The following is a 21,318-nucleotide window of genomic DNA, read 5'->3' on the forward strand; positions in this document are numbered from 1 at the left end:
GGTGTTTACCAAGGTCCTGGCAGTGGTAGAGGCACACCTGCGCAGACTTTCAGTTCCAGTTTACCCTTACTCGACGATTGGCTCATCACGGGGGACTCGTTCGTCGTTTGTTTTTTGAACACCCAAAAAACAGTAGACCTACTGTTCAGCCTGGGATTTTCGATCAACTAAAAGAAATCCAGCTTAGTCCCCAGCCAAGTAAAACAGTTCCTGGGGGCTCTAATTCGTACGGAAGACAGTCTAGTCTTCCCTTCCAGCGAAAGGGTTCAGAACATGCTCTCTCAGGTTCCTCAGTATGTAGCCAGTCGAGAGGTGACGGTACGCAAAGCTATGCGTTTGCTAGGGATGATGGCGTCATGCATATACTTGGTTCCCCACGCGCAGCTGCGCATGCGTCCCATGCAAGAGTGGCTCAACAGCCAGTGGTGTCAGGCCAGCAGACAATGGGAAGATCTGTTGGTTGTCTCGCCAGCCCTCGGTCTCTCTATGCAGTGGTGGTCGAGGGAGAGCCTGTTGACGGGGAAAACCTTTCACCACCCCTGCAGTGGAAGCCACTCTCATGACAGACGCATCTCTCACGGGGTGGGGGGTGGCTCACCTGCTTCAACAGACAGCTCACGGAGTGTGGTCCCCTTAGGTACCGTCCAACCATATAAACCTACTGGAGCTACTAGCAGTGTTCTAAGCATTGAAAGCCTTTCAGGAGCAACTGCAAAGGAAGACAGTGCTGGTCTTAACCGACAGCACAACAGCAATGTATTACCTGAACAAACAGGGGGGCACTCGCTCTCCAGGGCTATCCAAGCTGTCCCAAAACATCTGGATATGGGCTCTCAAACACAAGATGTTTGTGATATCCCAACATGTTCCAGGGGAACTCAATCTTCTGGCAGACATACTCAGCAGAGAATTTACTCTGCCAGAAGAGTACGAATGGCGACTGCACGAAGACATTGTATCCAACGTCTTCACAGAATGGGGGTTTCCAGAGATTGACTTGTTCGCTACTCAGAACGCCCAATGCCAAGACTACGCCTCCAGGTATCTCCAGAACCGATCCAAAGGGAACGGTCTCTGGATAACTTGGTTGGGGAAATGGGTCTACGCTCCCCCACCCCCCCGACTCCCCTTCTGAACAAGATAGTACACAAGATGCACCAGTCACCATGATTCTGGTGGCTCCAATGTGTGCCCGTCCACCTTGGTTCGCGCACCTGATGGAAATGTCCCTCTCCCCCACCAGTCAAGCTGCCCTGCCCGTACAACATGTTGCCTCAGGACAGGGGGGAGACTCTGTACCCATGCCCACAAACGCTGAATTTAGCAGCCTGGCTCCTGAGGTCTTAGAGTTTGGACATCTGCAAATCCCTCAAAGATGCATGGACATACTGAGGGAGGCAAGAAAGCCTAACACACGTTATTGCCATGCCAGCAAATGGAAACGTTTTGTCATCTGGTGCAGTTCCAAAGGCGTCAATCCCACTGATTGCTCGCCTTCACACATTGTGTTATATCTAACCCATCTGTTGGACTCCGGGTTAGTCTTCAATTCCTTAAAGGTTCACCTAGCGGTGTTGTCAGCCTACACCACGTCACCGCAGAAGGTGTCGTGGTAGAAAATACCTGTGATTAAATCCTTTATGGAAGGGGTTAAAAGAATTTATCCCCCCATCACTCACCCAGCCCCTGGTTGGGACCTAAATGTGGTTTTAACTAGGCTCATGGGACCCCCTTTTGAGCCTATGCATAAAGCTAGTCTGAAAGACCTGACCTACAAGACAGCCTTTCTGGTAGCTATCACTTCTATCAGAAGAGTTAGCGAACTACAGGCCCTCTCGGTTTTGAACCCCTTTGTTACAGTCCACAAAGATAAGGTAGTTCTGCGCACTCATCCAGATGTGCGCCGAAATGTATTTTGAAGTTCCATGTGAACCAGTCAATGGAACTACCCACGTTCTTCCAGAGACCTACTAACATGGCCGAAAGAAGCCTTCACACAGGGCAGTCATGTTCACACAGAGGAAAGGGGACGGACACGGGCGACAACATGGGCACAGTGGGCGGATCACCGCAGCTTCTCCCAAGATGAGGTGGGGTCGTTCCATGCCATGGTTGCCAGTGTCGGAACTCTTCAAACGTACACCAGAGGAGTCCAATAAGGAAGGAAGGTTTCCTGTATCAACGACGCAAGGCCAAGAGGAAGACCATCTTGGCAGTGCCTCTCCTGGATGACGTTTGGGAGGAAGGCCTGGTTTTGATGAGAAACCCGGCCAAGAGGGATCGGCTGGAGAAAAAAAATACTGGGTGCCTGAGTCCGTCCCCAAATGCCTAGTTCACAGCCTTCCCCGGACTCTAGTCTCAGCGGCAGCAAGGAAGTAGTAGTCTGGATGTCATGGGCAGAAAAGTGTTCTACTCTGCAGTGTCAACATTCAAGGCAGCCAAGGCCCTTGCAATACTGGCCCGGCATGAATGGGAGCTGCGGTATAAGATGGCCCCACTGCTGGAGTTCCTACCCGACAAGCGGGTCGAGGCACTTTACATCCTACGAGTCGTAGCAGGCCATTAAGGCGGACACTGAGACGGACTGTGCATAGGGCACTCTTCAACACTGCCTGTCCTTTCGTGCCTCAGGTGGGGAAGTCTGGCAGATCGTCAAAGGGTTTCTGCATAAACCCGCCTGTTCCATGACCAAGGAGGCCAACAGAGGCAAGGCTTTCGGTGGGGGTGGCAGACGTGGCTCCCAAGGCGGCATGCAGGGCCTGAAGCAAGATTGATCTGGCCAGGACTTTGGGCACCCATACCTCGGTGGCCCGGCAGGAGTAGCGCATCCCTCAGCTCCTGCAGGAAGTACGGGCCATGATGAGAAAAGGGGAAATGGAGCTTGTTCCAAAGCGAGTCTACTCCAGATAACTTCTTGGTAAGGATGAAGACCGGGGTCTGGAGGCTCATTATAGGCCTGCGGCGTCTCAACAAATACCTCCAGTTCCAAAAAATTGAGGATGGTCATGTTGCAGCACATGCTCGGCCAACTGGAGGAAGGAGACTTCTTGACGTTGCTGGATCTGGAGGACTCCTACGTCCACGTCCCCATTAACGAGAAGCATTGGATGTTCCTGCGCTTCGTAGTACAGGGAAAGCACTACCAATTCAAGGCCCTCTCCTTCGGACAGAGGTTGGCACCCAGGGTGTTCACGAAGTGCTTGGCACCAGTGGCGGCCCATCAGCGTCTACAGTGGGAATACATGTGTACCCGTACCTCGACGACTGGCTCATCCGGGAAGTAGCCGTTGAACACATGGAGAGGACCGTCCGGCTACTGGCGGATCTGGGGGTTCTCTGTCAACTCTCCAAAGTCCTGCTTGATACCATCGCAGAACGTGCTGTTCCTGGGTGGCACGCTCAAGTATCCTGCTGGGCAAGGTCCCACGGTTTTTGGCACTGAAGACCGCCACAGAGTGGACCATCAAGTCTCTGCTCGGCATGATGTTGTCGTGCATCTCTCCAGGTTGAGGATGTGACCCATTCAGGAATTCCTGGACGCTCTGTGGCTCTTGCCACAAGTGGGAATGACCGGATCAAGTGGACAGTCTCGTTCTCAAATGGGGCAGACCCCAGATCAATCTGTTTGGGACTGTAAGGCAAGAATTTATGTAGTAACCCTGGCAGAGACTACACCAACCTTGTCCTCTTGGTATTAGGGACCCACCTATTGGTATAGATCTGTACTACACATGTTGGTAGTGTGACTGAGCAGCCTGACGTATCTCAAGAGGTAAATGCGAGCTGTAGCAATGAAATCGACCAATACAAGTATACAAAACACACTTGCACTCAAGATTTTCTAGTAAGATAATTATTTACTGGTCAGTTTTAAATGAGCATTCTTTAAGATGGTGTGTGTTGGGTCTAGAAAGTTACAAATGTAAGTAGTCAATTTCACTTTACTGCTCTGGGAAACAGTAGTTTATCCCAGAGAAGGTATTTAAACGTTTGGGAAATCTGAAAGACTTCCCTGTGTCACTGTACTGAAGGTGCTGTGTGACACAATGCCTATGAAGATTGTCAGACTCAACAACCAAAAAAGAAGCGGTGTACCAAATCACATTTAAAATACATGAGAGTGGGGGGAAAAAATGGCCTCCCTCTCTCCAGGTTAGTCTTCAAAATCCAGCAAAGTTGCTGGCGGTCTCTAAGGTAGAGGGAATTCGCACACTTCTGAGAATTCTCCCTAACCGCGATGGATAAGATTAGCACAAGATGGCTGCGCCCCGCCCGTTGATTTTGCATGTGTAAAAGTGCGGAAAATTAGGTAAGGTGCATAGGAATTTTTGTTTTACGATCAATCAGTTTGCTTAAAACCACATGCCGAATGCTCGGGACAATAACATTTTTGAGCGCACTATTCCTTTAACACAAGCACAGGAGGCTCAATCATTTCACATAATGGATGCCTCCTAGTGCTTGAAATGTGACTCAGCCTCATTTTCTCAATTTTACATATGAAAAATATTTGTTATATATGATGGTGCGGGGGGGCATGGCCAGCTGGCCATGTAGGAGGCTGGGCGACTCTAGGGCTCCTACTGATCCGTCGTTAATCCTGGGAAACCTGCAGTTCTCACCTTAGCCATTTCGCCCAAAAGCTATGTGCAGATGAACGGAAGCGGCGTGCACCGAGCTAAACTGAGGCAAAATCTGGACCTCACAGAAGATGCCCCCAACATAGAATTTCGAGGAGCTGACGAACTTCACCCCCAAAATGGCCGCCGCCACACAGAAAAAAGGCTCTGGAGCAGGGCGCTGTGGCGATGCCAAGGGGAAGCCCTGCAACGAAGCTCTGTAGATACGGAGGAAGGACAAGGGCCGGCAAACACAGCAGGACGAGCGCAGGTGGCAGGACGGTGCGCCGGTGTCTGCCTGAAGGAGATGCTATCCTGCAGTACAGTAAGTAACAAGTGCTGAAGGGGATCACAAGTGGCCGCAACCTGGTTATTGACGAATGCCGAGTGGGGGTACAGCCTGGGCTACTTGGGTAAAGACCACCAGAATGGACAAGCCTGGACTCTGCATTTGCTGAAGCCCACCCCCGAAACCAGGGTGGAGAAGGCCCGGCCGAGTCATAACGCGGCCCACACGTGGCACCACACCAAGACGCCTCCAGTTGGGGCGCCTCCGGAGCAGACACCGTCCACGAGAGTGGTGGCGCAGAACAGATCAGGAGGACTCGCATTGGAAGCCGGAGGAGGTGGGGGGGGAGGGGGCGGGTTTGACCGGCATGACAGCTGGTGGAACAAGTCCAAGAAAGACCACCATCCTAGGAGTGAACAATAAACGCTACCAATACACTCAAGGTGGAGCCCCTGACATCGACAATGAACCATAACGCCGGATGAAAGGAGTCTGCTCACCCGGCACTGCATCAGACATGGCAATCCAGCTCAATAAAAAGGGAAAGCAGCCCACCATGGAGGACTACGCCAAGACCCCGCAACAGACGATGTCCGAAGCAAGGACAAAAGTGCCCAAATGGACACATCCCCAGCGCAGGGGGACCGACAAATCCTGGAAGCCATTGCAGACCTGAAAGTGGCGTGGGAAACTAAACTGGAAGCCGCCATGACCACACTGAAGGTGGTGCTGGAAACCAAAATAGACGCAGTGCAAATAGACCTATACCTCCTGAGACAAGATGTGAGGGCGATGGCGGACCGCACATGAGAGCTGGAAAAAGAGGTGGGGGCCCAACACAGCAGCTTGTGCCTCGCACGCCTCAGATCCACACGCTGTGTCAACAGGTGGGCAAGCTGGAGAGTAGAGCCGACGGCACGAAAGAACAATGTACGCATAGTTGGATTGCCTGAAGAAGAGGGAGCGAACCCTACAGAGTATGTGGAAACCAGATTACTGCAAGAGATAGAAGGGGGCACACTTACTCAGGGGTTTTCAGTTGAAAGGGCACACAGAGCCCTAGCAAGGAGGCCCCCTGCGGGAGCTACCCCGAGACCTATCATAGAAAGATCTTGAACTATTGGGACAGAGAAAAAATCCTGGAATACTTTCACAAAGGAGGTACGATCCAGGGGGCGTCCGCCTTAATCACAGCGTACCCTGATGACACACTCCAGGTGCAACGACGACGGCTCAATTTTGGAGCAGTTAAGGGGGCTAGGGGAGTCAGGCCACAGATACATGCTGATGTTTCCGGTGAGATTGCAGGTATTCCACAAGAACAAAACAGTTTTTTGACACCCCAGAGGAGGCATCGGATTGGCTTGACGTGCAAAATAGCCCGGAAGAGAGAGGGGTCCGGAAGGAAAGTGAAGCGAAGAAATTATGCTGAGACCCTGCAGATCAAGGTGCCGTATAATGTCGAAATTGGGACTTGACTATAGTCGTGCTAGACGATGGGGAAGGCACAATAATTGTGACGCATATAGAACGACAGAGCTCCTGACCACATACCCCCATAGTTGGGATAGTTGAGTTACCAGTAGTGCGGTAACTTCCTGCTGGGGACCCGGTACCGGCATAGCAGGACGGGACCAAATGCGGGATCGCCTACGATCCAGGGATGGAGCTGGGCAACAGCTGGGGGGGAGGGGAGAGTTTGTAGGGATAGAGGTTAGGGAACGAGCAAGTACCCGCGTGCCTCTGCGCAAAACCCATGTCAGGCACTCTTGGGATAATGGTGGTGGAAGGGGGGGGGGGGGGGAGATGGGTGATCTCAGAATAATTACCTGGAACATCAGGGGGCTCAACACTCACCTGAAGAGAAATAGTGATGTATCTGAGGAGGCAAAAAATAGGCATAGCCCTGCTGCAAGAAACTCACCTTACGAACGAGAAACGGGAAGTGATTAAGTGGAAAGGTATTACCATCGGTGCAACATATTCGGCATGCTAGTGTGGGGGGGGGGGGGTAATCATTTGGGTAGCACCACAGGTGCCTTTTCAGATACTACACACCATTGTAGAACCAGATTGAGGAATGGTGGCGCACGGCGGGCTATTGGAGAATAGGGAACTGAGTATCATAAACACGTATGCCCCCAACCAAGATACAGTAATTTACTACAAATTATATGGAAAGATTGGCCCCCTAACGGGTGGGGAGATCATATGGGGGGGGGGGATTTCAATTGTACTCTAGACCCTAAACTAGACAGATCGGACACGTAAGTAGACAAACCCACTCCTGCGGCAAGAGCATTACGGGCCCTGTTGAGAGATTTTAGGCTCGAGGATATTTGGAGGGGACAGCACCCAGAAGCTAGACACTACCCACACTACGCTACCACGCATGATTTGTACACAAGGCTGGATTATGTTTGCCACCCCCAGCATGGCGGGAGAGGTAGTGAGCTCAGAATACAAAGCCAGGATACTATAGGACCACTCCCCATTGGTCCTGCAGTGGCGTCACGAGCCCCCCAGAGCCAGAATCTCAACATGGAGACTTAGAGCTTAGGCACTGAGAGACACATTTAGAGAGGACTTACGGGATGAGATAATAAGTTACTTCGAGCATAACACAGGAAGTGTGGAATCGGAAGGTACCCTATGGGGAGGCCTTCAAAGTAGTAGTAAGGGGAGCGGCCATATCAAAATCTAAAGGGCTCCAGGGGGATGTAGAGTGGGAGCTGCGGCAAATAGAAAGGGGGCTGGAAACAATAATGGAAGAGGAGGGAACCTCGCAGGACGAGGCGGAAAAGGAGAGCCAGTTGCAATTGGCTGGTGGGGAGCTATGGAAGAGACTAAGCAACCTGAACTACAAGAAATACGTTGAATGACAACACGTAGGGGGAGACAAACCGGGGAGGCTGTTAGCATGGCTGTATTAAAAAATGAGCCCTGCAATTAGAGTGGGTGAGGCGGGACAGGTCTGGAACACTCAGGAAATGGTGAATGAGAGCTTCCTCAGATTTTACAAACTCCTCTACGCAGATATGGGGGATGACATGGAAAGGGAGACGCGGGAGACCTTGCAAGACCATGGATTGCCCAAATTAAGCACAGAAGATAGAGAAAGCCCTGATTGCACTAGAGGAATTAGAAGCAGTGGTGACGCATTTACCCACGTGCAAAGCCTCAGGCATGGCTGGGGAGAAGACATACATGCAAGAGGTATTACCTCCGCTACTGGCAATGTTGAATGAGGCATACAAGAAAGGGAGGCTGCCGGAATCCCTGACGGAGGCAGTAATTATTCCCCTCCTTAAACCAGACAAGCCCAGCACGGAGTGTGGGTCGTACAGACCACTATCCATGCTGAACCAAGACAGCAAAATTACGTCAGTACTCGCCAATAGACTTCAACCGATGATAAGCAAACTAATACACCCCGACCAAATGGGATATGTCCCATGCAGGAGCATATCTCATAACCATAGGAGGCTCCACCATATCATAGAGCGAACAGAGGGGGAACCCAAACGAAATGGCGGTATTGTTAGATGCAGTGAAGGCCTTTGACTCGGTACGATGGCCATGGCTGATGGCGGCACTGAAGGAATACGGGGTGGGACCTGGGTACCTACGTTGGGCGAGAATACTGTATAGCTCCCCTACAGCCAGAGTAAAAACAGGAGCGATGATCTCGAAGAGGTGGCAACTGGGTAGGGGCATGAGGCAGGGTTTTCCGTGGTCTACAATGCTGTATATCCTCCCATTAGAGCCACTTGCAATCTATTTAAGACAGCAATACAGTGAGGTCGGGGTGCACACCAGTGGGGGCTGGCACTTGATCTCACTATATGCAGACGATATGCTCCTGTACCTGTGCTACCCGGAGGAAAACCTGCAATATATCCCAGAGGTGATGGAGCGCTACGCGGCCCTGTTCGGGATAACGGGCAACACCAAAAACAAATCAAGCATGTTCCCTCTGGGTAGATACAAAGGCATACCACAGGTAAACCTATCCACACTACAGTTAGCTTGGCTGACCAACACGTTCAGATACCTGGGGATCTACCTGGGCATCTACCACACGGTGGAGGCAGAGTATTGGCATAACACAGAGAGCAGTGGAGGGGGTTAAGAATAGCATGGAGTTCTGGGCAAAGCTCCCCTTGGCTATGGTTGGGAGGGCGGCCCTGCTGAAAATGGTGGTCCTGCTTAGGCTGTTGCATTTCTTCACTAATATCCCATACATGGTACCCAGGCGCTTCTTCACCAAACTACAGTCTATGCAGAGATTTCCTATGGTATAACACAAGAAACTGAGTAGCTCTATGGAAATTACACAACGCGTATGACAGAGGGGGGGATAAACTTAACCAGAATTCGAGATTTACCACCTGACGGCGCAACTACAGTATGTAGCCAGATGGCTGGTGGAAGACGAAATAGCAGAATCCAGGCTGCTGACAGACGAGAGCACCCCATATTTCCTGGGGGAAGTAATATGGCTACTCAAGACTCAGATGAAGAGCGGGCCGAGATTGTTAACATTGGGCTGGGAGGTCTGGCACAAGGCGTGCGGACCATGGGAGGTCCGACCCCGTGCTCCCTGCAAGTGCCACTCACCAGGCCACGAAACGAGAATAGTCATGGGTTGGGAGGCCGCCCATAGACCTAGACTAGAGCTGTGGTGGAAGGACCTCCTAAAATAGGCAGACGCCAAAACAGCGGCGTGGTAGGAGGCGGCACACAGGGGAGAGGGTGAGGAAGTGGGACTTTTGATGGAATGGAGACAAATGATGGCCTCATTGCACGGGTGCACCCCCCCAGTGACCTGAGTGGTGACAACCTGCCCGAGAACCAGGAAGAGAATTAACCCGGAGCAACGGAAGCCAGAGGCATAGAAGGGAGTGCTCGAGTTGAAGGCGAATGGAGGAGGGGGGGGGACATTGGGTAAGAAACATGTAAAGTGTGCTGTTACACTTGTAACCGATAATGTCGGGTTTGCGAGTTGTTTATTTGTTGTAAAATCAATAAAATAAACTTTAAAAAATATATATATTTATTATGGCCCATCTTTTGAGACCGTAACATTTTGATTGAACTGCTTCTTTAATAGAGGTATCTGGAGGCTAGGAGCACAATAGTCAACTACTAAGGAAAAACCATGTTCCTTTGGTGCACATTAGTTTGTCGTTTTTGATATAGTTCTTGAATCTTGGATACAATAAAACGGTGTCTGTCCTGTTGTACAAAAGAGCCCAGTAACCTCTACCGGAGTGCTTACATTTTCTAATTGTAGTACAAATATTTGAGTGGTAATTCAAAGTGTATACATTTCTTCAATTGTTTGTTTCTATGTGAAAAACAATTATTTTTCCCCTTGTTTTGCAGTTGAGTGCTTCATCGGCTCCTGATGTAGATGACCCAGAAGCTTTCCCAGCTTTGTCGTAAACAGGATTTTAAAAGTCAATCCTAGTGCCCTGGTTGGGCACTCCTCTCCGAGGCTTGCATGCTTATGGATCCTAAACAACTATAACAAATTTAAGACTGTCATTCATACCATTCACACCAAAAGACTGAATTTTATCTGTTTTGAAAATGGACTTCTTGCTACACAGAAGCAACAATATGGTAGTCAGATTTGTATTTAGAAATGTAATGGTAGCAGGGATGTTTTCATAATTTTTCAGAGATTATGCATTATTCATGGATACTTTTTTGTATTGCTGCTTGAAAATATGCGTTTCCAAACTTGAAATATAGGTGTGAACAGTGTGTAAAAGTTAAAGAATTCACTTCATTTTGTTTTTAAATTAAGGATTGTGCAAGTTTTATGCCCCCTTCCCCACCCCCTTCCTCCCAACTGCGAAATAGTTTGTAAGTAATACACTATTTGTGATTTCTTTACTATGCTTTGCACACGTGGTCAGTGACATGAAAAATGTATTTGGGAAGGTGTGTTGTGTGAGATGCTAACTTCCTAGTCTCAATTAATTTCAATATGAAAATACTCCTAGAACCCCCCCCCCTCCCAACCCTCTGGTGGTAGCTACCTATTAATGCTGACTTTGTATAGACATTGTTTTCAGAACTTGAACGTTTTTAAAGCACATTGGTCAATTCAAGCGACTGTATTTGACTCTGTCATATTAAGACCATTTGGTTAAAGATCTTTCTGATGCATTGCACCTTCCACTGTTAGTTTTGAAGTGGGTCTTTTTGTGTGCGAGTCAAATAAATTGCTTGTTCCTAGGTAATATGCTGTCACCTTTGGATAGCATTTGGAAATCATATGTGGTTGGAACAGCAGCACTGACATTACTGCAGTATGTTTAAACTACATTTTCAAAAAATGAAGTCTGGTATGAAGTTTTATGAAATCGGTGTTAACTTGTATACCGTTTTATTAGCTATAACGTTTACTGAATGAAGAGTGGGGACTAGAAAAGGTAACTTGTTGTTTTATGTGAGACATTTCGCAGGTCTAAAATATTGTAATTTCATAAAGGCGATTACTAAAGGGTTGACTTGGAACATGTGAAATATAAAACACAAAGTGCATTTGTTTAAATATGGACTTTTCTATGGTTTTAGCTCCTTGCCTTTGTTTTCAGACTGAAAAACCTCAATTTGCCCCACTCTCCAGTCGGATGCTGTTGAGCCATTACTCCCTTGTCGGGCCCCTCAATGTTTTCCAGCTTATTTAATATGCCCTATGACAATGAACCATTACCACTTAAAGACCGTAAAAGGACTTGATAGAATGACTAAACACATTTTCTTAGGTTGTCTTCAGTGTTTGTTAGGAGCTAGGGTTTCATTTTATTTAATGTTATTTTTACACATATACCTTTTTAGCTGACTGTAACATATTTGTAGCATCGTAGCTGCATAGATTAGTAGGAAACAAAATGGTATTGCCCTATTTTTTTAAAAGCTGTACAGGACAGGCAACAAAGTATTGGAGACCTTTTAGTACCAAATGGGAAAATTAAAAAAATTGTTATTCAGCTTACTTGCCTTATTTAAACTATTTTCTAAAAATAAATAAAATTAGCTGTAAATAAGTAACCTTTGGGTTTGGTCCATTAGTGCATTCACCTATCAATTGGACACAAATTATTCACAGTGGGGAGGCAATTTTTCAACAATAAATGGCAACACATTTATCAACCGTGAATGGGATCATGCTACAGCAATTTAACATGGCTTCTTTTCCCCCCAACAAATAGCATCCTGTGTGACAATTTAGCATCTTCGAGTTGTTGTATTTATGGTATGAACACTATATCACTTAACTGGTTGGAACTTAATGTTTTTCATAGGAAAATACTGGAATTTCTAACCCCCTGTTTGGTGGAAGAATTTTCTGTAGTTCACTTTCTTCCTATTTCACCACACCCGGAATCACATGTTTCTGCTCTTCGGTCCCTTCTGAACCAGCCACTTCAAGGCTTCATTGAAAAGCTTTTGTGCGACTGCCTGATTCTCTTTAAGTCTCCCTGTTGGCACACCAGAATTTAGAGCAATATTTTGAATATCATGTCTGTATTTGCTGTTTCAACAGAGCCTGTACTTTTGAACTGATTTATCTGTTTCTCTTCTAGTTGTAAATTTGCCTCTCAGTCCATTTGTGTGAACTAAAGCTGTGAAAGTGTCAACACTGGGGAATGCTTTATGTAAAGATTCATGTTCATGCTCGGCCCCAGTAACACATTTAACCTTTTGAGTGCCTTCCCCCAGCAGCCACAAAATTATTAATCTTTGTGACATAGCTATTAGATATATGTTGTGGAGTACACCTCTCCATGTTCAAAAGGCACTTAAAGGGTTAAATAAACAGTGATTTTTTTTTTTATTAAGAGGAAAATGTTATTCTTTAAAAATGGGCCACAATACTTTCTATTTGTTGTAACTGCAGTCATTCTTTTCACTGTTCATCAAATAGTTCTGGGGCCAGATATCTATTTCGAGGATCACAGAATCTCTGAAACAAGGAAATGTGTCTTTTAAAAGGTTCAAGCATGATGGTATCTTTACTTTAAGCACCACTTCTCCTGAAGAAATGTTAAGGTTGATGGAAAAATGCAGAAATTGATCTCGACTAATTCGGGAAAAATGTATTGAAACAAGTCCATGTGTCTATGGTGTTTGCAGCTGTTTTACAGAGACAAGACTACTATGTAATTAGATTTACATTGGCCATCTCATGCCCATTGAGATTGGAACTCCCACAACTGTTTTAATAAATGCGGGTCATAGGCCTAAAGCTGAACGTTTACAAGTTTAGCAGTCGTTTATGTTGGTCAACATTTGCACAACTGTGGTTGGTGTATTTAGCAGCGTTTTCAGATTTGATCATTTATAATTGTGCTCGACTGTTGTATTCTGTCAGTTTTTCTGCATTAGGCAAGTGTTGTGCAGTCATGTATTTCCATCCATGACTGTTACAATTGGCTGCAGTCAGAGTATTGCAGTTGTTTGAAAGACCATGTTATTGGAATAGCCACTAAAGCAGGAATAATCTGTATTTTTTTTTTTACAGTGAGATTTCCCTGGTTTTGGGTTGGTTCGGTACATTGGTTACGAAGGTGCCTGTGTTACCCACATTCCCCTGAGTCTTCTGTTGTCCATATGCTTCCAAAATGACAATCTTTGTAAATTCCATAATTGTGTATTTTTCTTTTCTTCCCCAGCCAATGATTTGGTCATGGAAAGAACACTGACATTGGTAGAAATTGTCAAGCTACTAACCCGTCTGTGTGTGTGTATATATTTTTTTTTCTGAGGCTTGTGGAATCTGCTTAGATCACATGCTGTGCATAGGACGACATCTAGTGGAAGCTGCAGAGTATTAGTTTGTTTTTCAAAACTCAAAGGGGCGTCGAACTAGGGCGTGCCAGTAATACTATCGGTAGTGTGACGTCCACTGTACCCATGATCCCTCACGCGTGTAGGACCCTCAGATTATTTTTTTCTGCCATACTTGTCGGAAGCAGATCGTGGAGTTCCCTTGGCTTTATCCTTTTAACAATATTACAAAATGTCCCCGTTTCTCCAACCCTACACCGAAGATCGACGTCGGTGAATCCAGACTGAGGAAACCGGCCGTCGAGACTACACAACAGACTTTGGTCCTCGGAAGGCCTCTGGCCTCGGCCCTGTGCAAGTAGGGAGAGTGGGGGGGTGGTCACAAACGCACTTGTTTCCTACATATACCTGGCCGCTGCCATTTAGTAGCATATGGAGAGTACTCCCTTTAAGTTCTGCCCAAATATAACTAAGTTTCCCAGGGTAGACAAACACAATACGTGTAACTTGGGTCTCCCACAAGACCATCCCGAGGCTAATTGTAGAGCTTGCAAGCTCTTCAAGGCCAAAACACTCAAAGACTGCTCGACGGAGCACTGGGCCCACTTCGCCAGGCAGCTAGAGGCCATGGACGCCATGGGTTCCTTCAGCGATGGCAGCAAGGCCGCCATATCGGACGGCGAGGGCACAGGGGTGACTTCACGTACCCACGCGTAAGCCCCCGACCTCAGAGGACTGACCGGCGGTTCAGTTGTGGGGAAAACACCCGGCGGCAAGAGCGCAAAACACACCTCTTCCACCAAACACATTAGCCCTAGCTGGGATTCGACAAGTATGTCGAGCGATCGGCAAAAGAAGGCATTGAGAGAGCGGTCCGCTGATTAAGTGTCCTCTTGGCGTTCCAGGTCATGTTCGCCTCACGACACACAGCAAACCGACCACGGTTGCAAGAGGTGCCACATTACCAAAAGTCATTGAGGCCCAGTCGTCGGAAGACCAATCTGACCTCTTTCCCCCAAGTAGTACGTTTGACGTCTACTTCATTAGTACATTTGACGTCTGCTTCCGAGATTCAACGCCCCTCTTCCAAGACTCCAGAATCTCGTGCCACTACCTCTGAATCTCGACGCCAGGCGTCGAAACATTCAGAAAACCCTAAAGGTTCAGGAAAACATTTCTCTAGTCATGGGAATGGGGAAAACAACATAAAAAAAAACTCGGCATCAAGTTCAGAAGGAAAAACAAAAAACAAGGTCCCTGACTGTCACCAAGGAAAAGATTGTTCCTCCCACTCCTCAGGATATGCGAATAGATGAGGAACCACAGCAAGAGAGGGTTATCCCCAGTTCCAAGCAATGGAACTCGGAGGACATTGATGGGGTAATGGGGAGGATGTCCTATTTTGTAGACTGCTACGAAAAGGACCCTAATTATTTCCATAGCTATCAAAATACACCAGCTACCTCTGCCCCTTTGGGATCCAAATACCCTCAACCCCCTACTAAGAGGCTCCTTTCTGAGACTCCAGTTCAGGGTTGGGTTTCAGACCCTTCAATAATTCAACCTTGCCAGCCATATGGTGAGGAGTCAGAATACAGATGCTGGAAGACCGGACGGGTTGATTACTATGGGGGGTGGTGGGATGAGGAGGACCAAGAAGAGTAAGATGAGGCGGAAGCCTACAGTCTTAACTCCCCTAGTCCGAAGGACCCCCACCCCCCCAGTGACATGACTCACCGGTTGATAATCATCCATTACTCAATGAGGTACTAGCTAAAGCTGCAGCCCATTGTCAAATAGACACACAGGGTGTCCAAGAAGATAAAGATTTTGCAGAGGAGGAAATCCATTGCCCAAGCTATCCCCATATTAAAATCAATCCAGCGCAGAATTGATCCTTCTCTGGTAACCCCTAATCTTACTTAGGCAGTTAACCCACGAGTAGAAAAAAATATTTTGGGCTGCTCACTCTGATCCCTTATATATAAGGGGTCAGTTAAAACCTGACTCATTGGTAGTAACCACCACCAGAAAGAGGGCGGGCACACCACTTGCAAAGAGAGCAAGTTAATATATGCTCTGTGGAGGAAGGTGGCATCCACGTCAGCATATCAAGCACAGATTGCCAACACCACCACTCTGTTAGCAAGCTACAATTGCCACCAATGGGAAGAAGTAGCTGCCCTAATAGCCTCTGCACCTGAACCGCTAAAGCACCAGTTGGCCCAAGTTGCATCAGACGGAAGATCTGTGTCTGGATGCATCCTTAAGGCAAACTTCGATGCAGCAGATAATGCAGGGAGATTAATAGCAGAAGGCACAGTAATAAAACGCCATGGTTGTCTAAAATAATCCAGGTTCAAGCTTGAGACCCAAGCCACCCTCAGACATGCCGGTAGAGCCGAACGTCCTATTTGGGAAAGCAGTGGAGGAGGCACTAAACGGCTAAGGACAAATAAGAGACCTTAAAATCCCTCGGCCAACTGACAAGCCATCAGGTCAAAGGGGAAATCTTAATTTTCGTCGCTTTCGCGGCCAAAGCTCCCAGAGGGGTTCCAACTATCAAAATCAAGGAACCTCATGGGGCAGCAATCAATCCCAGGCTCCTCAGGGATTCACCAGAGGTCAGCGCAGGGGCCACACTAGGGGTAGAGGCAGCCCCTAGTGTGGTACCACACCCAATAAACAGTGGCGTTCTGCTCCGGGTCCCTTCCCATGCATCCCCATTAGGGGGCGCATTTCCACCTTCACCCACGCATGGGAAGGGATCACTTTGGGGATGGGGGCTGGCCACAGTGTCCACAGGATACTGTATAGAGCTACTACAACGCCCCCCGCAACCATCCTCCAAGACAAAGTGCACTCCTTTCTTGCAAAGGACGCAATAGAAGTCGTCCTGGGTAAACAAGGGTATTTATTCAACCTACTTCCTTATGCCAAAAAAAAAAAATCTAACGATGCGTTAAGTATGTCAAGCCACAAAAATTCTGCATGACTACACTCCAAGAGGTAATCCCCCTACTAAAAAAGGGGATTACATGGCAACATTGGATATGAAAGATGCCTATTTTCATATTTCCATGTTCCCAGCGCACAGATGATTCTTGCGTTTCAAGATGGACAGCCAGCACTACCAGTTCAAGGGGTTGCCCTTTGGAATAGCCTCGACTCCAAGGGTATTCACCAAGGTACTGGCCGTGGTGGTGGGGCATTCCCAGTATACCCTTACATGGACGACTGTTCAATCTGCAAAGTACGGGGGTTTCCCATGATGAGCCAATCAACCTCCTCTTCCAATTGGGTTTCTCAATCAACGAGGAAAAAAATCAAGCCTGGTGCCGAGCACCTCAAAACAGTTTCTAGGAGCTGTCCTAAACACCCAAGAGGGTTTGGCCTTTCCGTCAGAAGAAAGAGGAATTTGCAACAACAGATTTCAAATTCTATCAGTCCAGTCGCCAAATAAGGGTATGCAAAATGATGTTTGCTAGGCATGTTGGCATCTTGCATTTACGTGGTTCCCCATGCGCGCTTGCGACCCATTCAGGAATGGTTGGTGAAACGGTGGTCTCAAGCAAGTGGTCAGTGGGCCGATCTAGTGGTCGTTTCGCCAACACTAGTACAAAGTCTTCGCTGGTGGACAAGAGAATCTTACAACGGGGAAACCCTTTTACGATCCAGATATACAAGCCGTCGCCACAACAGACACCTGCCTGGCAGGGTGGGGAGCTCACTACCTTCACATAGCTCAGGTTCTCTGGTCTCACACAGTGGCTCAGAACCATACCAATCTGCTAGAATTCTGGCAGTCTTCAGAGCGCTTTGGGCATTCAAACCTCTCTTATCCAACCTGTCAGTGCAAATCCTAAGAGACAGCACAACGGTGATGTATTACTTAAACAAACAAGGGGGCACTTGTTTGCCAAATCTGTCCAAACTTGCGCAGAAAATTTTGAAATGGGCACTCGGATGGAAGATTTACCTGTCAACCCAACATGTTCCAGGGGATCTCAATTCACTAGCGGACGCTCTGAGCAGAGATCCCCTCCCAGGGGAACACGAATGGTGACTACAAGAAGAAGTCGTAGAAGATCTCTTCTCTCAGTGGGGTTTCCCCACTATAGACCTATTTGGCACAGGTGAAAACAGACAATGCACGGACTTCGCATCCAGGTTCCCCCAGCCAGGCTCCAAGGGGAACGCTCTATGGATGATTTGGTCAGGGATGTTTGCCTATGCTTTTCCACCAACCCCTCTGATGAGGAAGGTGGTCAACAAGATACACAGGGAATCGATGCCGCTCATCCTAGTTGCTCCTGTGTGGGCGAGACAACCATGGTTTCCACACCTACGCAAACTGGCTGTGTGTGACCCCATCACATTCCTGTGCTGGTACAACCTACTCTCCCAGCACGAAGGACTAACGGTGCATCCTCAACCCAACTCTATGAACTTTGCAGTATGGCTCCTGAAGTCATAGAATTCGGCCATCTCAATTTACCCCAGAGATGTATGGATATCTTAAGTCAAAACCTAACACAAGGCACTGTTACTTTGATAAGTGGAAAAGATTTGTTATTTGGTGAAAGAATAAACTAATCAACACAAATGATTGTACTCCTTCCAATATTGTCACCTATATGCTCCTCCTACTGGATGCAGGATTAGTATTTAATTCACTCAAGGTACACCTGGTGGCACTTTCGGCCTACACCAACTCCCATAACAAGGTGTCATGGTGGAAAGTGCCAGTTGTCAAGGCTTTTATGTAAGGGGTAAAGAGACTCCACCCTCCAATTTCTAACCCACCTCCAGGTTGGGACCTTAATGTGGTGCTTGCTAAACTCAGGGGACCTCCCTTTGAACACATGTATAAAGCTAGTCTCAAACACCTGACTTATAAAGCTGCCTTCTTGGTAGCCATTACATCCATAAGAAGGGTCAGTGAAATTCAAGCTCTGTCGGTGCAGGATCCTTTCTTTACTGTTCATAAGATGCATGTAGTCTTATTTATCTTATATGCTTGGATACTCTATATTTTTTTTTCTGACATGAGGAGCTGCGTGAGTACAGAGTACCCAAGCATATAAGATAAATAAGACTACAAGCATCCATGCATTTTCTCTCAGAGGGGAGGAAGGGCAGGCGCATGTAAATCTAAGCAGATACAAGCATCAGAAATACGATTACGGTGTGTAAGGTATTATATATATATTTCTGAGGCTTGTGGAATCTGCTTAAATCACGTGCTGTGCATAGGCCGACATCTGATGGAAGCTGCAGAGTATTAGTTTGTTTTTCGAAACTCGAAAATGGGTGTCGACACAGGTCGTGCCAGTAATACTATCCCTAGTGTGGCGTCCACTGTACCCATGATCCCTCGCACGTCTAGGACCTTCAGATTGTTTTTTTTTTCTGCCATACTGTTTGGAAGCATCCCACGGAGTTCCCTGGCTTTAGCCATAATTTTGCAAAATATCATGTTTCCCTATTTTTCTCCATCCCAACGTCGAGTCACTGAAGCTCGACGCCGCCCCGGAGAAGAATATAACCGTCGAGAGCTGCACAACGGACTGTGCCTCGGAAAGCCTCTGGCCTGGGCCTGGGCCTCGGAAGGCCTCTGCCCTGCAAATAGGGAGAGTGGGGGTTGGTACATACTCTACACTCGTGTGTGTGTGTATATATAACACACACATTAGCCTGCTGCCACAGGGTGCGTATGGAGGGTACCCCTTTCCAATTTTGCCCCAAGTGCAACTGCAAGTACCCTTGGGTTGACGGACACGCCACCTGTAACCTCTGCTTGCCGAGGGACCACCCTGAGGCGAACTGCAGAGCATGTAGTCGGTTTAAGCCGAAGACTCTAAGGACCGTTCGATCAAACGTTGGGCCCACCACGCCAGGCAACGAGAGGCCATGGAAGCGGAGGGCGCCTTCTGTGATGGCAGCGACGCCGTGCTATCGGACGGCGAGGGCAACGTGGCGTCGAGAGACAGCCAAGCGCAAGTCCCCAACCTCGGAAGGTTGTCCGGCAGGGCAGCTATGGAGAACACCCCCGGTGACACGAGCTCTACCCACACCACTTCCACTAAATACTCGAAGTCCAACCGATACACGATGCATGTGTCGAGTTCCCGGAAAGAGGCACACAGAGATCGGTCCACCGAATCGGTGTCCTCTGGGTGTTCTCGATCAAGATCGCCGCACAACACCAGGCAACCATCCATTGTTGCCAAGAGTGCCTCGCTCACTAAACGGAGATTCGATCGTCGGTAGATGAAGCCGACCACCATCCCCAGGCCGCAATCCAGGAGTCGGCGTCCGCAGACTGCATGACTGCTGCTCCCGACCTCCAAACTCTAAGGAAAGGGACACTACCCCCGAATCTCGATACCGGATGTAGAAAAGCTCCGAAAAGGTGAAAACACCAGGGAAGCACTCTTCCACTCACGGGGAGGGGGGGAAAACAGCAGAAGAAACCTTCTCAGCCTTCGTCTGCACCACAGAAACATAAAGACAGGTCAGTCTTTTGTAAAATTATACAAGACCCCTGCACAAGGCCATAGGTCCAGTCAGGATATAGCAGGGGAACCCTCCCAGAAAAGGGGTAATCCCCAGCTCTAAAGAATGGTCAAGTGTGGATATAGACAGTTATGTCTAGAATGTCATCCCTAGCAGACTTCTATGCCAAGAATCCAGAGCACTTCCTCTCCTATACCCCTGACGTGGCTACTCCCTCAGGGTCTAGGAACCAACCCCCCTGGTAAGAAACTTCAAGTTGCGGCGCCAACACAAAGTCTGTCTTCTGACCCTTTCTACGTACAGCCATACTCTGTGTGATGAGGATCCATTACTAAATGAGGATCCAGAATTGGCCATGTTGGACGACCAATCTGGGATGGATGACGAGGACCAAGAGGAAGGCAAAGATGACCCAGAAGACTACAGAGTAGACTCCCCAGTAGGCAAAGAACCTCTGGTTACCGACTCCTGTCGACAACCGACCTCTCTTAAATGAGGTTTTGTCTAGAGCGGCAGAACACTTCTGCATAGATACTCAGGGAGCACAGGAGGAGAGGGACATTTCCGAGGAACTAGTGGGAGAAAGAGACCCGTTGCCCAGGCCATCCCTATTCTCAAGCCTATACAAAGAAGAATAGACCCTTCCCTTCTCAATCCCAACCTCACTAGGGCAGTAAACCCCAGGATCGAAAACAGACCTGCTGTACATAAGGGGGCAACTGAAACCTGACTCCCTGGTAGTGACGAATACCCGAAAGAGGGCGGGAATGCCCCTATCATCGCCTGAAGCTCCCCCTGACAAGGAGAGCAAAAAGATCTATGGGTTGGGAAGGAAGGTAGCCTCCACTTGCGCCTACCAGGCAAGGATTGCCAACTCCACCACCCTGCTGGCATACAACTACAATCATTGGGAAGAAGTTGCAGCACTCATCGACCTCGCCCCGGAACCTTTAAAAAGCTAGTTGGCTCAGGTTGCGTCAGAGGGAAGAGCTGTGTCTGGTTGCATCCTTAAGGCAACCTTTGATGCCGCGGATAACGCCGGCAGGCTGATAGCAGAGAGCACTGTTATCAAAAGTGCTTGGT

At 48.1% G+C, this 21,318-nt stretch overlaps 1 protein-coding gene across 4 annotated transcripts in view; it reads left to right on the forward strand.

Annotated features, from left to right (window-relative positions):
- The window catches only part of SERBP1 (SERPINE1 mRNA binding protein 1), a 167,257-nt gene extending 154,068 nt beyond the window's left edge, over nt 1-13,189 (forward strand). For all 4 annotated transcript variants that reach the window (XM_069641941.1, XM_069641939.1, XM_069641940.1 and 1 more), the window contains exon 9: nt 10,297-13,189. In XM_069641941.1, coding sequence (XP_069498042.1) covers nt 10,297-10,356 — 60 coding nt within the window. In that variant the 3' untranslated portion in view covers nt 10,357-13,189. The remainder of the gene's footprint in view (nt 1-10,296) is intronic.
- Nucleotides 13,190-21,318: the final 8,129 nt, after the last annotated feature.

This window comes from Ambystoma mexicanum, chromosome 1q, assembly GCF_040938575.1.
Source record: "Ambystoma mexicanum isolate Mex_15411 chromosome 1q, UKY_AmexF1_1, whole genome shotgun sequence".
Lineage (NCBI taxonomy): Eukaryota > Metazoa > Chordata > Amphibia > Caudata > Ambystomatidae > Ambystoma > Ambystoma mexicanum.